This window comes from Nicrophorus vespilloides, unplaced genomic scaffold, assembly GCF_001412225.1.
Source record: "Nicrophorus vespilloides isolate i.1.1-1 unplaced genomic scaffold, Nicve_v1.0, whole genome shotgun sequence".
In the NCBI taxonomy this organism is placed as follows: Eukaryota; Metazoa; Arthropoda; class Insecta; order Coleoptera; family Silphidae; genus Nicrophorus; species Nicrophorus vespilloides.
The window spans coordinates 445,369-463,279 of NW_017100108.1; the positions used below are offsets into that span (position 1 = coordinate 445,369).

A 17,911-nucleotide genomic window follows, 5' to 3' on the forward strand; every position below is an offset into this window, starting at 1 on the left:
CATCTTCATCTCTTGTTGTTGTACTTTCTTTATTCTTCTTTGACTCGCAAGTATTTATAGAATGTTGAACGTGAACTCGGTATGCTCGTCTCTCCCTCCTTCCTCCCTGTTCATTTCTATTTATAAGGTTTTTCAAGTCTTTTTCGCGAAAGGCTCAATTATGAAAATTGAAGAATGAAGGGCTGGTCTGGTCGAGGGTTTGTTGCAACCCTCGCTTCTTCCTTCCTCCCCTTCGTTTTCTACCTATTCTTCCTCCTCCCCGTTATTTGTATGTGGTTGTCTACGTCTTCCTCCTTTCGGGTTGCAACAGCCGAATCGATCCTGTTTACGTGTGGCCAATGCATTTGGGGTGGTTGACTGTGGCACATGCACGCCACTGGTTTTCCGAATTGCCTTGCCGGCCGTTTTATGCAATCGCATGGCGCGAGAGGAAGGCAGGAGCAGCGACTAGTCTCCGGCTCTCCTCAGTACATTCGGAACCTCCGATCTCCTACGTTGCTCTTTGATAGAGAGAATACGGTGTTCGGAACGAGAAACAAAAGGGAATTCCCTGAAAGAAAAGTGTCTGAACAATATACTGTGTACAAATAAAACAACAACCCCTTAATGTGCCTTCTTCCCATCGCGAGTGTGGATTTATAGTCGTTTGTTTTCATCGACAAATCACTGAGTGGTAATAATTTTGAATTCGGTGTCGAAGAAGTTACTTACTCAGCTTGCTGGCTCCGAAATTGTTTATGCACAGCTCTATTTTGAGTTTTTATTGCGAACGTAAAGTCCCTCTTAGAAATTAAACGCAAACTACGAGAAACAAAAAAAGGCTGATGAAGAAGAAAAAAAACATACACCGCTCACGCACGTGATTTTCAATTAATGAATCTTCGATTGAATGAAAGACGAACTGAATGTGGTCCATTTGAAAAATTGATACAAATTTTTTTATACAGTACAATTTTTATTATTCTAGAATTGACGTATACGACGTAACCAAATAATTCATATTTGCTAATGACTCCACGTGCGTTTCTTAATTAAAATTAAACGAGAACTTTTAAATTATTATCTATCATAGAATTGAGCGCAATGTAATATACAACATTTGCGTTACAATCTTATTGTTTCGTAATTAATGAAAGGCTGGTAATAAATTCATTTTCTGTTTTTTTTTAAACTTGAAATGCGATTTAAGGATTTACTGGAAATTAGCAATGCAAATTTTGGCGTTCGACGCGTAACGAATCCAGCAGATTTATTTTATTCGCAGAACAGAAGGAAAAAATATTGTGTCACCGGAATTTGTCATATGGGTTATTATTAGTGTTGGTATCACTGGTGGAGGAACCGATGATCCTTCTTTTTTCCTCGTAGATAATTAAAGGAAGTGTGCACATCCTTGCACAAATATTATTAGTGTGTTTACCCGTACGCGATATACTTGAAACTATTATTAAGTCGCGACTCTGTTAAGAGAATCGATTGGGAAGACAACAAAATGTGAATACATTTTTTTTTGTTCGCTCAACCAATTTCTGACTCTTATTTGAGCAGTGACATCATGCGAAGGAGAAGCGAGATGGAGCGCCCGGTTTGATGCGTGGTGGTTGGAAGAGGATCGAAAAAGACCTTCTGACAAGATATTACTTTGCATAATCTGCATCCGGAACGGCCTTGCTAATTGTTCAGATAACGCCGGAGAAAAATCCTAACATAAACAAATGCCCAACCGAAACAAAACTTTGTCTGTTTTGTTTGAATACGTGAAGATGAGAGTGGATTATAGCGTGCGGACATTTGCTTACATTTTCAGCGATAAAGGCGTTTAGGAAACGCAAATAGTTTGTACTTTTTATGGCCACTTTGCGATTAAACCGATATAATTATGTTCTATAATATGCTGTAAAAAAAGTTTTACGAGCCTTTGGTATTTATTTGTTTATCATAACATCCTCTAGAAAAACAAACTTTAATTTAAATATGACTTATACTTGATACAATATAATTACGTATTTCTTTTAAAATAAAAATTAAGTAGATTTTATAAAAAGCTAGAAAAGAACAATATTTTTAAAGTTTCATTTCACAATAGATATAGATTGCATACAAAAATTTGCTAAAAAACAATTACTTTTTTAAAGTACGCATGGTGCTATATCTAATTTTATTTGTCATACATATTATTGAATAGGATATAATTGCATGTACAAAATATACATCTGTTATAATCAATTTCAAGGTTCAAAGATAAAACTGTTTTTTTTTTCATTTTTTAATTGAAGCGTTGTTTGTACGATATGTTTTAATAAAAATATTAAGTTTGATATGCAATAAATCTTAATGTAATAAAAAATATACATGAAGAAAGGTTCATTAAACTTAGCTTTAAATTTAGACTAAAACGTCATTTCGAATATCAAATGCAAATATAGGAATAGCACAAAATCATTAATGTATCACTAATTTCGTGTATTAATTTTGAAAAAAAAAAATTCATGTTTTCAATTAAAATTTAGTTAGTTACCAAATAATCAAAGCCGCACTATGCGAGGTATTGATGTAATTAAGCATAGTAAAAGTATTGTAAATTAAAATTGCTATTTCTTATCTTTATTCATAAAATGTAGAGTGAATAATATATATTATGTGGTTTGTAGTTAAAATTTGCGTAAAACGTTCATACTTGTATTAATATGGCATTATTTAGAAGTGAAAATAAGTCGCACATATTTAATAGAAATTTCGGTTGAAAATTTTTCACTAAAAACAAAACCATTTCTTTTGCTTGTGCCAACTTCAGTTCTTTTCATGTTTCTTTTTTCCCTCTTTATTCTTCTTCAGAGCGGCCAATCTAGTTTTCTTTGTGGTGTAAATCCGTCTACCTGGGTCGTGTCCACCCTTGTGTTCCAGTTTCGACCTCTCTGTACTCTTTGCCCAACGCATCTGGTTTCTGCGCCCTTGCACTTTATAGTTTTTCCGAAATTATAGAGTTTGACTGAAAAATTTTCGGTCCCCGTTCTGTACGGAGGCAGGTGCGGGCTTGGCCAGGAGCCCAGAAACCGAAAAATAAAGGAGAGCAGTTGGATGGGCAAAAAAAAATGAAGGTGGTACTAGTTTTCCCGGTCGAATTTTCGTCTGACTCATCCGCGTTCGCCTTTTCTTCCTATAACAAAATAGAAACATAAAAACCTTGTTTACGAATCCCCGAGTCTTAGAGTGTGTTGTAACTTTCATTTTGTTTATCGCATCAGCCGGAATACATATTCAGATATTTGCGCCGTACAGTATCTGCCCTGTCCGCATTTTGAAATCTTAATTATATGAATTGATTGATTTTGTCGACCATTGCTTGCCTCGTTCCATTCCGAACAAATAAATAATAAAGCTGAGAACGAACCCGGCCCGAAATTGTACTGTGTGTGTGTGTATATGAGAGAGAATGGAGAAGACACGGAATGCGTATGTATGTAAAGTAAACGTTCTAAAAATTGATTTTGACGCAACCGTTTTTCGGTGGATGCGTGTGGAGGTGGATGAAAAGACGGAGAAAAAAAGGCGCCGATTTTGGCCGGCTACGAGGCCTGCATTTCGTTTGGGCCATTCTAATTTCTTTTTGATTTATCGCAATTGGAGGTGCAAGGCACAATGCGATCCGAACATTTATTTGAACTGTGCATAAACATTTCGCAAGTCGAACAGGAAGAAAAAGAAATAGACAAAAGGAGTAACTAACTTCTCGACACCGAGAGTTTGTTTAAACATACCGAAAATGCTAAATGCTGCTGCATTCCAGATGAGATTCCCACGAATCCCGGTTTCCATTTGACACCGTCGCACTTTGCCTCAGACTGTGATGAGATTTGCGCAAATTGTACGCTCATGAATTTGATGGAGGAGTGCAACTCCAGAACGGGTAGTCTCAAACGGTCCAGCAGCTTTAAAAAGCTACTTAAGCTACCACCTTGGGGTAGCTCTTCGACAGCAGCAGGTTAGTTTTACAAAAGCATGGATTTCTATCAAAGGTTATGTATTTATTTTTTCGTTGGAATTGCTTAGAATTGCCGAAACGCGTACAAATAATCCCAAATTCTCGGGATTATTTTCAAGCACATTTATTTAACATTCAAAACACATTTATTTATTTGATTACAATCGTTTTATATCCAGCGAGAATATATTATCTTCTGTTCTCGAGAATTTCGTCGACAACCAAAATCCTAGGAATAGTGTTATAATAACAATAACATTATTATTTATTGTAGATTATATCAGGATTTGTCACGCCATTAGGTCTACGAAATTTATTAAAATGTAGATCTATTTTTTGGTGTAACAGTAATTTTTCGAGAATAATATTGTTGCAGATCTGTAAAATTGGATATTTTTCGATCCGCAGTAAGTTTTATGTTGATAAACACTGGTTTATATTTAATTGAAATTTGATAAGTAACTGTTGAAATGAAATAAAATGTTCACTAGACTGTTTCTTAAGTGATTTTTTAATAACTGATTTCAATTTGTCACATAATTATAAGAATTATGTTAAATATGTTTTGCTGATTTATGATATCATTATTTTAATAGTAGCAGAAACTTATCAGAGCGGAAGCAGCCAAGATTATCTATATTAAGATTACGAATATGAAAGCAACGTTAAAATAAGAGATTAGGAAGTAACATTTTCCATTTTATTTTTATATGAAATGTTTTATTGTAAAAAGTGCCATAATTACGTACCATAAATTAATTAGAGCGGCAATGGTTAAATGCTCTAGATTCGTTTAACGAAGAAAGGGATATTTTATATAAAGCAATACTTAATTGATGATTGATTAATGTAAATAATTTCAATTAATTGTAATTTGTTATCACAGTGATGCAGTGAGTTAAAAGTAAATTTTTGCAAATATAAGTGAAACATTAAGCAAAAATTAATGACTCTAGGTTAGTGCTATAATTATTTTTCATGCGCGACTATCGTGTATTGAAGAACGCAGATAACCGATTGGTTTATTTAATCAATGATTAATGGTGTTTTTTTTTCATTACGTCTATACAGATAGCGAACTTTCTGCATCATAAAAAAATAATTTACTTTGTGGGCAACTATAGATAGATTTCGAAACATCAATAGTGTTTCCGTATATCAAATATCAAGTTCATGCGTTATAGATTAAAATCACTGAACTTATCCATGGTTTTAAATATAATTATTTTAAACTATGCTAAATGAAACGTTAAATAACGAAATATCAAATATGATATAAATATTGATAAATAATGCTCAATTTATTCAACATCAAAATACTTAAAATGCCGACTGATTATCGATCAAGAATGTGTGTATGTTTATTTTACTAGATTATTATTGGTGTTTGAAACTATATGAAATTATTAATCTGATTCTAAATCGTTTAATCATTAAAGGTTTAAGTTCAGATTTTTTGTATCCGCCTACGTGATCTAAACTAACTGCCGACCAATTTAATATTTGGTTTTTTTCTTATTCTTTCTGTATTTATTTATTTTTTATTCTATTGTATAAAATGTGAATCATGCAGCGGTCGTGGGCGTTTGCAAAATGTCAAATGCGTGGAAATGTCAGAGAGCTCTCGAACCCTGCTTCCAGAGACGCTGGTTTCTACTTTGGCGCTTATTTTTTCTTACAGTAAGGGCTGTTCGCTTTATCGAATTTGTCTAATTTATCTTTCAAACAGAATGAACAGCTTGAATTTCCGCATCAAGCGATATTGGTTGCCTATAATATGATTTTTTAAAGTTAATTGGTTGCCTATAGCTAACAATATAATGCGACTATACACTACGCTACATTTGACAAGTAATTTGTTAAGAACAAATAGTTATTACCAGGTATAAATATGCGTTTATTAATAATAATAATTAGTTATTACTAATTATTTACTTGGAAGACTGATTATTTTTGTATATTTATTTGAACTTGATAATTGTAATTTCTTGAGTACATAATTTTTGTAATTTTAATTATTTATTAAACAATATAAATATAAATTTCAAATGCTATTAAAAAAATATGCAAAACATCAGTAATAAAAAAATGTCAGTGATTAAAATTGATTTGGCCGCCCACGAAAATTAGTTTATTGGCGTTTCCAAAAAAATGCCGATATATATTTTTTTATTGCCTCTCCGGAATGTTGGAGACGAGCAGCTATATTTTCTGTACATTCGTGAATTAGCTTGGCCATTGGCAAATGAGGGATCAAGGAGAGTCCCCATTAACATTCTTCAGATACGTTGGCACCGATCTCCTCTCCCGAAATCTAGAGATGAGTTATATCCACTCCCTAATTAGCTCATCTAAACCAAAGTCGAACGTTTCCTTCTATTTTTTTTAAAATATTATTATGATTTAGCACTCGGAAATACTTTTCGAACATCAAAAGAAAACGTAGGTTTCTGCAGAAGCCGCAAACCGATTCGCCTTATTATCACTTGTTCTAGTTCATTTAATTTGCAACTGTTTGTTATTTTTTTTGCCTTTGTGTTTGCAAGTCCAGCAGCGCTAATAAATTGTGCTTTAATGAGAAACGCCACAAACACAACTCTTCAACTCATTCCCGTTCATCGTGTGCGTATGTTATATAAATAATTGGTGATATCATCCGAATTAGTGTTGTGTGTCGCATTTACATTGGTGGCTCTCTTCCTAATACGTCCGGACTCTTTCTAAACAGGGGATTAGCTAATGACATTAACAGTTTGCATATGTATTCGAAAACGTTGTCTCTTTTGGTGGATGGTAAAGCAAGCCGCGCGATGTTTTTTTGTTTTGCAATTTTTCAATTGACCAATCATTAATTTGTAAATTATTAATTTGGCTTCAACCGCTAGATGGCACTACAATAGAATTTATTTATTTCTATTTTCTCATAGTGTATCATATCATAGTCTTAATACCATACATATTATACACGACTGCAGAACCTCGACATAAATGACCAGTTTATATGAAGCGAATACAATTTCAGTCACTACATATATTTTATATAATTCTATTCATATTTATCTATTTCTTTAGTTCATATTTTTATTTAAACAGTGTATTCGTATTATAGACTAAAATAAATGATAAAAAATATAATTAAAATGAACGTTACAAAATTAAATCCACGAATTTAATAATTTTTAATTTGATTTCTAAATACTTATATTTCTTACAAGTTTTTAATTATTAAAAGCAAAGTTTATTTATTGGTATTATATGCTTGTTTTAAATCCCGGAATGTGCACTAATGTTGCGTACTATAAATGTATGTCTTTTTTGCGTTAATCGGTGGAATGCAGTTTATTTTAGTGTACTGAATAACTAAATTATTTTCGTTTTTTTTCGTTTTGTGCGTCTGAGCGCATTGCTATAATTAAAATACATAAAGATTAGCGAACGTGTCTGCCTTGTCTTTTCTTTGAAGACGCAGACAACACACACACATATAGAGAAAAAAACACTCGCGTACATACGTATCTTCTAGACACACACAGGCAGGACGTCGCCGTTTCCGCCGAGTGGTTATTTTGAGACGGGGTCCAATCGATACGCGACACCCTCGCCCCTCTGTTCTCCCCATTACACTCTCCCCTCGCGTTTTACATGTGCGAGGAGGGTGGTGGGCGTTCGAGTGAGTTAGAGTGAATCCAGCGACAACCCTCGTCCGAAAATGATGCATAAATTCAAGCCAGGATGGTGCGCGGTGCATGCATTTGATTATTCCATCAAACACTCACTGCTCTGGCTAACTTAAAACCAAAGCTGTCCGTGTATTTTTAACTCATCACCGATGGCATCTTTAATTCTTCGATAAAACACATTTCCTAATCAAGGTTGATGATAGTTAAAACCATATCATATTTATTTTTTCACTTTAACCCAAATATGATAATAATATTCGAGTTACCCAGATACTTTTTATTATATTTATTTGTTTTCAAATAATTAAAATAGACATTACTTAGAAATTATTAAAGCGATTTCAATTTTTAACGAAATTACTTATATATGTTCTATGTTGAATCATCATTTCTTCTCTAATCACCACTTTAAAATTGATAGTTTAGAAAGGATATTCATAATTTAGAAATATAATTATAGAATCAATTTTTGAAACTAATTTTTGAATTCCTCATACAGGATATTAGCAAATTTACAATCTCCAAATTTCTCATTTTAAAGTAAAAAGGAAATACCAAAAGTAAATTATCTAAGTACTAGTTTCAATAAACATCATTATCTAGTACTTACATAAATGACGTTTTTCTTACAACATCTTTATTGTTCTAAATAGTAGTAATATTATATATTTCCTAGTATCAAAATCAACTATTCATTTGCATTAGAAAAGCAATATTAACTTATTTATCTGATAAAGATTCTCATATAAATAAAATAATTTTTATATTTATCATTTGCCCACTGAATTGAAAACATTATTTTTTTAACTTTTCTAAAACCGAGTTGTTTGCATTAATTACAAACATCTTTTATTATACAGATTTCCATAAGTATAATATGTTTTTAACATTTAATCGTTAATTGAATAATGTTTAACTTTTTATGTCTATTTACAAAATACTCAAATAATTATATGTAAAGCAATTAGTCATGATCAGAAGATCCTTAAATTTAATTTATTCGAAAAATTGAAGCAGTATTCTCTAGTAAGAAAAAGACTTGGGAGAACTTATTACACGACCCAATAAATGTATTATGTGCACTATAATCAGTTTTTATTTATATTATCAATTGTAATATAAAATAAGCTTTCCTTGAGATGCAGATTCCATATAATGCATTGAAACGAGCTTCAGTAACTCAGTTTTACTTCAGTTTAGATTTAATCATTGAATACAATTTTGTACAAATTTCATATAGAGTATTTCTTTTTGCTGGTAGCCGCATATTACGAAAGGATTAGATCATTGACTTAAATAAAGTCGCATTTGCATTTTGCTCGGTTCAGATGGGAGATGTAGGGAAGGAGCAGAGACATTCGCACACTCTTTCTCAGCATATGAAGTAATTCGTAAAACATGACCCAGATTTGCGCTGTTACTTTTCACGCCTTTTCGTTCTTCTCCTATTCCCATCCACTCGCGAAAATTGCGACACTGCAATGATTCATATTTTTTCTTCTTCTGTTGTTGACATCCTCCTCCTCGTGGTGGTTTCGCGATGGTGGAGAGGAGAAGGCACAACGTAACGTCGTAGGCCGTAGGTGCATTGAATTCGTAATTGATACGGCCCGATTTGGGAGTCGCGGGGACAGCCTTCGTGGAATTTATATTTATAAACTGAATAACAATATTTTTGTTTCTCGTTTCATTGTAATTTATTTTAGAAGGTTTTTTTTATCGCTGAATGAAAAAAAAAATAAAGAAGGAAAGAAACCCGCAAATTATTGATAATAATAATTGTGTTGGCGTGCTCGGTGTGTGACAGAAAACGCAGTCTTGTTTTTGTCGGCTACCCAACGTGTGCGCGTATCTGCGATGTAATGAAATTTGCCAAAAGTTTTTATGAAACCTTGTGCGATTTTGCTTTTGGTATGTCGCTTCGCCTCATCTAACAAATATATGCAATTCAATTTCTATTTACCTGTCGTTAAGCAAGATGGCGCTGTAGTCTGATATGTTTATTTCTATTATATATTCGTCAGCATTTACTTTTACTACTATATTTCTGCTATAATTACCTACAATTTATGAAAAACAAATATTGTTGGGTTGATTTTAAATAGCGAAGGTAAAATTGTCAGCAATATTTTCCGCTTTTATCGCATATTGATAGTAATAATACTCTTTCAAATTTTCCAGTAAATCATTTCAGTAACAAATTATGTAGATATTAATAAACATAATTCAATATTTTTTTTTTTTAGTAAACATGCTTAGATTTTCCAGAATATAGTATTATATGAACAAAATTATATTTTTTTTATATATTTAAAAATTACAAATAGTTCATATTTTAGATAATTTACTAATTTTCTTATTTGCTTGTGAAATATTGCTCAAGTATGCAATAAATCATCACAAATATGACAAATTAATTTTGGTATTTCTGTAATAACCGTTAATAACAGTAATTTTCTAGTCAAATCATTAAAAGAGAGTAACTTGTAAAATTTCAAATTAATTTCATACGTTAGATCTCTTATTGCAGAAATTTATCGGAATTCATGCAATGGAGTTAATACAAAATAATGGAGTCGTTTTTATGAAAAGCGCAGAATGTAATAGGTTTAGTTTAACATAAATAAGAAATTTGGTTACAATAAAGTGTACAATCTGCTTCTTAGCATACGTTAACGTGTGTCACCGGACTCGGCGGTTAATTATGCACACAAAAGAATTACAGCCTATGCGTAGAATATTATTATAGTATTAGTCCTCCTCCGCTTTCCATCTATGCTCCTTTCCATGAATCATATTTGGAAAAAGTATGTTACTGCTGTTGGTATTTGCATATATGTCTGCTGTAAGAATTACCAAAACGACCGAAAACCGTACACAGTATTCTTATTGGCAATATGCTTCCTGTTTTGCCAAGAAAAGGACTGTGACAGCAAGAAACGATTCGGCTTTAATTGTTTTCGAAAACCCGCCTCCACCGTGTCTCCCAACAACAAACATCATTTTTTACCCAAAAACCGTGCCGTTCCCTGCTTGAATCTGGTTTGAGTTTTGTTTTCTTCTTCGTCTACCTCCACTCGCTCCGTATCCACCTCTTCTCTGCGGCTGCTTTCGTTGCATAACGTGTGCAAGTTTGCAAAGATCATGCCGCGAGATTTCGCATTCCGACACCGAGAAGTGAGCTCGTTGCGCAACGACGCAACAATAATAGAACTCGTTCCTTAAGAGACGCTGATAAAGTAAATTGCGAGAATTCCGCACAATTCCAAATTCAAGTCGCTTTGAGTTAAACTGCGAGCAGAGATTACTTCAAATTCAACTACTCTCGAATGTCAATTTGATGCATTGTTTTTCACTGTGGTTACAACATTGTAGCAGTACTTTTCTGTACTCTATTAATTAAGTCTTCAAAAGTAATGCTTTTTGTTTCATTAGTTTAATAAACAGGGATTCAATTTTCAAATATTATCCCAATTTTACTATAACTAGAATTTACTAAATTTAAATATCAAACTTTCAAAACTGTCATCATTGCTCGTTGTACGTAACTCTTATCGCCTGATTTCCACTTATCAATGCCCAGTAACCACGCATTTGTACGAGTTGACATTGACTTAGATTCCATTCCGCCTTATCGTTGCTTTTGCGAATTTCCTTTACGACTTCTCATTTACTCTTTCTTTTCCTCTTTCTTCCTCCCCTATTGCTTTCTTGAAACACGAGACCGACGTTTCGTGTATCTGCAATGGCTGGACATGCGAGACGGCGGAACGCTTCGTGTTTTCATTATGCACTTCGTTATACATACACATATTTTCTTTTTTTGTCTTCTCTTCATTTCGTTATTTATTGCGGCGCTGACCTCAGCCGTTATTTAGTTATTTCGTTTTTGTGTCGAGTGTGCGCTTTTTTTTTGTACTACCACACTCGAAATGTGTTCCATGCGTTCGTCGTTCGAGTTGCAAGAACCGCTGCCACAACCAAATTCAACACCAAATGCGAACGGCAAAATTTAAATGTCATGAAATGGATATTATTGCAATGAGCGAAAAGAAAACAGAGTTTAATGGGAGCTCGGATTTGTTTTGTTTATAGTTATTGTTGCCGATTGAAACTGGTTGAGAGACTTTTTCTTTTGTTCCCGTTTGCCGGTTATAACGAGATACATTTTTTAATTCGAGAATTTGAAACACTTTGAAGAAATTATGGCTGTTTAAATAGACAGTTCGAACTATTCCCTTCCTCAATATTCTGAGAAGTATGGTGTCGATTTGTGATCTTATTTATAATGCTTTGAGACCCAAGTTGCATACACAATTGATTCTTAATTTGGAATATTTCATGACTCCGTTGAACACGATTTGTGGAATAAATGGATCAATAATCGTAATTAGATTTATCGAATATCTAGAGGAGTGTTATCATTATAATTGAAGTGCTGAAAATAATAATATATCTATATAATATATGAAATGGAATAACAATTGAACAAATAGAACAGATTCTGTAATAAAACTAAATTTATAGGAGATTAGTAGAAACTGTTTAATAATTTTAACGAAGAAAATATAGAATGACATTCACATTTAATTTATTAGCGTTTTACAAGATACACTAACGACTATTTTTGTATGATTTGAATACGAATACGTGATTTACATAATTTAACTGGCCAATAAGAACTATGTTTCTTCAAATACACTCAATTTGTATCTAACGTACTAATTGAAGCAACCCACTTTACAAGAACAATGCAATCGATATCCATATTATTCCGTGCGATACGTAAATTATCGTATAATTGAAATTTTTAATTTTGCAGAAGCATGATCAACCATATTTATTTTACTCTATTATGTAAAATTTAAATTATTTATGAAAATAATAGTTTGTTATTAAATGAACATTTGAGACTTCGTAAGCTAATTGCATGGTTTGTTATTTCAACTATATCGTAAGTTCGTATATCTGACAAGACTTCCAAACAATGTCACTTCAATAAGGATGCATTTCTGCATGACATTCTAATTGAAGCCTCACAGTTTTGAAGAACAATTGAAACTGGCGTTCATGCATTACTCGATTACATATTCTTGTATGGCTTCATACAGGCAAATTTAGTTATAGCGACGTTTCGACTTTATAGAAATTATTTTAATTGACATCAATTTTATTGTGTTTAAACGATTTGGCTATGAACAAGTACTGCTTAAATTATTAAATTATATAATTGTTGGAAACGACTTCAAAGTTCAAATGCTATGAAGCAAACGTAATGTTTCCTTGGGAAATCCTATGCGGACAAGATTGTTTGTTCAATTCCGATTGAATCATACTTATATTTGTATATCGTAGTTTACCTTGAACGACTGCGAAATTTGGGCATGACCTTTCGGTGGTAAGTCACCCTAACCAGTTTAAATTAATGGATGAAGATGCGCATTTTTCGATGCACACAAGGGGAAGATCTATGTAATGCTATACATGAGGGTACTGCAGTTCTCTTTCATCGTTCTATTGATTAAATTCTTCTCCGTGAACGGCGTTCCAGCTGGTGTTATGTGTTGTAGTTCCCCGTTCTCCATAGCGATGGAAAGTCGGGGGTGCATGCACTGCAGCGATTGAGCGACCGAGTTTGGTTAGTTGCATGGTGTATGTCTGCACAGCCGGCATTGAAAGAAAGACGACAAGAGGGAGGAAGGAAGGAGTGAGTGAGTGAGTTTTAGGTTAGTTCACTCTCCTCAATGTGTATTCGTTCGTTGGTTTAATATTTAGTGGACTACCGAGCGAGTAAGGCGAGTCACTAGACGGCGTGTTCGCAGTTAAATTTGCTCCATTATCTTCTGTTTTATTTACCTTTTGCGCACCAGTTCTTACTCTTTCGTTTTATTTTGCTGTTGCCTATTCAGTTCGAGTGCGTGTTTGTTTTGGTTTCCATCCTTTACTTCTTCTCGCGGGCTTCGGAGGGCCTCGCTGCCGGAGGTGGAATTTCGCGTGTGTCATCATCATCTTGCCTGCCGAGGAGAAAAGGAGTGAGGAAAAAGAAGAGGAGAGAAGGTGGATTACCTGCCTGTGGCCTCTTGGCCTGCCCGTGTCTACTGCGGTCGTGAAAACCGTTCGAACCTTAGTCATTCTTCTGCTTCTACCTCCTTCAGTCTCCGTCTGTTTGTGTGCGCGTTTGCATGTGCAGTGCTAGGAACATGTGAAAACGAAAGGTTCTGACTATTACATCGCCGAAGAACGTCAATCCTACTTGGACTACTTCGTTGATTTTTTATATAGGCGTAGAGAGAGAGAGAGTGAGATAGAGTAACCGGCGATTTTGGTAATTGGTCAACTCCCCTGACACGCTTGTGCCATTTTATTGTATTGCATAATTGAGAGAGCAGTTTTACAACTTCCAACAATGGCCTTAAGTAGAGAATGGTGCTGCATATGCGCGCGCGCCTCCACGGTCTGACCATTACGTACTACAACTTAAACAAAGACCAATCACAATAATAATATCAACAACAACACTAATAAAGAACAACAAGCATATACAATTCTAAAAGGTTATCGATTTAGCAATCTTATAACAAGCCAAGGAAATTAAGCTAAGCTCTTGTTTACTAATCCACAAAATATATTGGATTTAGAGTCGCGCGTTTAAAGTTTCGAAATGTGGAGAGCTCTGCATATGGGACTGAAAGTGTTGAATTATTTTTGGAAGATTTAAAAATACGCCCGTTCTGGTCGACTTGCCGTCGATTTCTTTTTATTATTATTTTTCTTTGGAAGCTATCTCCGCTTACGCCTCTTGTCATTTCAAGTGCAAGTCTCTCGTTCGTAGGCAAACGGCAATTATATGATAGCGACAGCGAAATTTGCCAAATGTCCTGCTCCCACGGCGCGATTGTAAACAGTGTTTGTGTGCTGGTGTGCAGAACCAGAAGCACATTGCCGCTGCCGGAAGTTGTAAAAAGCGAACGAGAGGAGCGAAAATAATAATAATATAAAGGCGGCTCGTTTCCGGTGCAATTTCGTCGCACAGAAAAAGAGACGAACGAAGTAGATGTTTGATTGGAAAGGTAGACCAATCTTCAAATCTCGCGTTGTTATTGTTGTAGAAGGGTGAAAATTCTAGTAAGTCGCTATTTGGAATTTAATTATTCACATCCGGAAGGCTCGATAAGAAGTGTTTCTTTGCCGCAAGCATTAAATCATCATCGCATCGGGCTGTGTTGACGGGGAGGGCAGGAAGTGAGCAGCCGGCCGTTCGTTCACTTCCAGTCTTCGCGAGCGCGAGTTGCGGCAGCCACCGATCGTCTGTCACTCACTCAGTCCGTAGTCTGCTCGTCGGTGCATTTCCGATGATTTCTATTTGTTGGACGGTCGCATCATAGGATTTATTATTATTTACCTGGTGTTTCGTTTGCATATTGGATTGTCGCTTTTCGTACGACGTTGGTTTTATTTTCGTTGCTTTCACGATACGCGCCTTATCGGTACGAAAAACACGTCGGCTTATCTATCGCGCACTAAGCTTGATAGCAGCAAGCGCGCACACAACACGAATGTTGTGGCGAATTAAAAAGTTTCATGTTTTGTAAAACTGTCGTTCTCACATTATCTGTACTTAACTCTCTCTCCCTCTGTATGTCTAAGTTCCTTATGTTCAATTTGTAGAGTTGTAGTGTGAAATGTGGTAGCAAATGAGTGATATACCATAACTGACATCCTTCGTTATATGTATTGAAGATTGAGGGACAACAGAAAGTGTGAGATTGCTTAGGGATAATGTGGTCGAAGCATGCTGCGTCGGACGCGGCGGCCAGAAGTAATAACAAGCAGGCGACGTCTCTGAAGAGCAAGATCTCCCACAGGAAACGAAAAAGTGACAAGGCCGAGTCGAAGAGCGGTGATTCCAAAGGCAAGCAGCTGAAGGCGCCGAATAATAAAAGTGGCAGCGGTAAAAAGAGCGGACTGGACAGCGAAGGTACTAACGAGGTGATAAAAGGCGTAACGCCAGACCTGATCGAGGATCTGCTAAACGAGGAGTCTCCGGCTGTTGTGCAGCAGTATCTCGCGCCTGTCTTCAAGGACGACGACGAACTGGATGGCGTTGTTCTACGTAAGAAAGATACGGAAAACAACGACATAAACAGTGCTATCAAACGATATAGTGACAGTTATGTCATCGACAATTCATCCGTCACCGAGGGCGAGCTGAAGCTGTTGCGCGCTCATAGCGGTTACCTCTTCAACAACTCTGAATCTGAGGCTTTCGTTAAGGAGAAGAAATCGCGCCGGTTCAGTGATCTGTTCAGGCCGAACAGCAACAGCGGCTCCGAGAAACAGCCGAAGAGCAGCGGTAAGATGGTTACGCAGTTTGAGATCGCGGACGATGGCCGTGTGGCTGAAGTGAAAGAAAGCCCTCAACGCTCAGGAAAATCAGGCAAGACCCAAAACCAGAAGACTGGTAAAACCAAGGCTCCCGAATTAGCAACGGTTCCTAAAAAGGATGAGGCACACAATAGTTCAGTGCTAAAGAGGGTGCGTAGTAAAATCTACAAACAGAAGAACGAGAGCATCGTGAGTGCGGCGCCCAAGATGCCGGACATCAGCGAGAAGAAAGAGAAGAAAACGAAGGGCAAGGAGGAGGCGAAAAAGCCAACGTCGCACTTTGAGTACCGCATGTTTCGACAGACCTCTAATCTGGAGGCCATCCGACCCGGCCTGGGTCACAAAAAGACGCTTTCGGTGGACGGCAGCGTCAACGAGATCGTCGACGAGAAACCGGTGCTGGCCAAGTCCAAGTCGAGTAGTGCAATTAATTTGAACCTGTTGCGCCGTCGGCGATTGCTCCTCGGTGCCAAAACTACAAAAGTCGCCAAGGAATTCGACTACATTTCCTTCAACAGTGCCATACACAATAACAACAATATCAGTGACAGTAATACCAGTTTGAATAAGAGTGTGCAAGTGCAAAGAAAGTTCGGCTCGCAGGACCTCACTAGCAATATCACCTCGACGCCCATCCGCAGAAGCAGTTGGATTACTGGAACAGCGTCATCAGGTAATCTTCATCGCCAGGACATCAAACCCACTATCAATAAGTAGTCGAACTATATCCATCCAGGAAATCGCGCATTCTTTTAGTGCAACTGGCGGTTGACCTTGGCGGCAATGAAATAGGCCAACAATTAGTTGGGCAAACCTGGGATACGAACACATGTTAACTGATAACAACAATAATTCGAGAAGAGGCAACCAGTATGTGTAAGAGGGAAAAAGAAAACCTACACGCTAACTCGATTCACACCTTTGGGGTCTCCTCGCAACGGGTCTTCTTACATAACACACCCGAAGTGCATCGGCACGCTTGGATATAAGATTAAATTTAGCTCAACATTTTTTCCTCTAAATAGCGTCAGGGGTTTTGTTCCACTCGCTTGATTCATAAGAATACACCATAATACAGCCATAATCTTATGTTTTAAAATTACCTACAGTGGTGGAACAACTGCATCTCTGTATTGAAATTTTGCGGATTAAAAAATATATTCCATTACGGATTGAAGGTATCAATGAAAAACATAAATTATACAAAAAGATAACTATTTCTGTCTATGTTTAATTTATACAGATTTTCTTGAATTGTTGATCAAGATTTTTCGCTTTTCCGTTATAATCGCTTCCCTTGCACGTATCTCCACGAGTCATCACTGAATTTTGTTCTTGTCGAAGAGCGCTAAATAAATTTGAACGAAAATAAAACAAAATCTATTTTCATTTTAATTTTGTTTCTTTTCAGCGTTCCATGATTAACGCATTTCCGGAATTCATTTAGTCATTTTGTTGTGGTTTTACGCGCATATTCATAACTTTATCACCATTACCATGAAAATCAACCGTGGTGACACAAGATTTGTATTATTTAATTTATTTAAAAAAAATATTGGCGCATTTTGGGCCAAAAGTCTATTTAAAAGTCTATATAATGATTATTCTTAACATTCGATATGTATGTTTATTTATTTGTTATGATATTTGTTTTAGGCGAAGCAAAGCCTGGAAATCCTCTTACGAGGACGCCTTCCGACCGACGACCAGATGCCGTCAGGGAGGAATCATGCAGGACGCAACCCCTGAATCAGTCCACCGACAATGACAATGATTCAGCAAACCCCGAAAGGTAAGATTTAAGTTGAAAAATTAATTTATTAACTAAACAAACATAAAATAACGTTGCAATATCTTGAAATAT

The 17,911-nt window shown here is 35.7% G+C and overlaps 1 protein-coding gene across 3 annotated transcripts in view; it reads left to right on the forward strand.

The window, feature by feature from the left end:
- Positions 1-17,911, forward strand: part of LOC108568340 (rho guanine nucleotide exchange factor 12) — a 62,108-nt gene that overhangs the window by 30,068 nt on the left and 14,129 nt on the right. For all 3 annotated transcript variants that reach the window (XM_017929352.1, XM_017929354.1, XM_017929353.1), the window contains one exon: positions 17,704-17,839. In XM_017929352.1, coding sequence (XP_017784841.1) covers positions 17,704-17,839 — 136 coding nt within the window. The remainder of the gene's footprint in view (positions 1-17,703; positions 17,840-17,911) is intronic.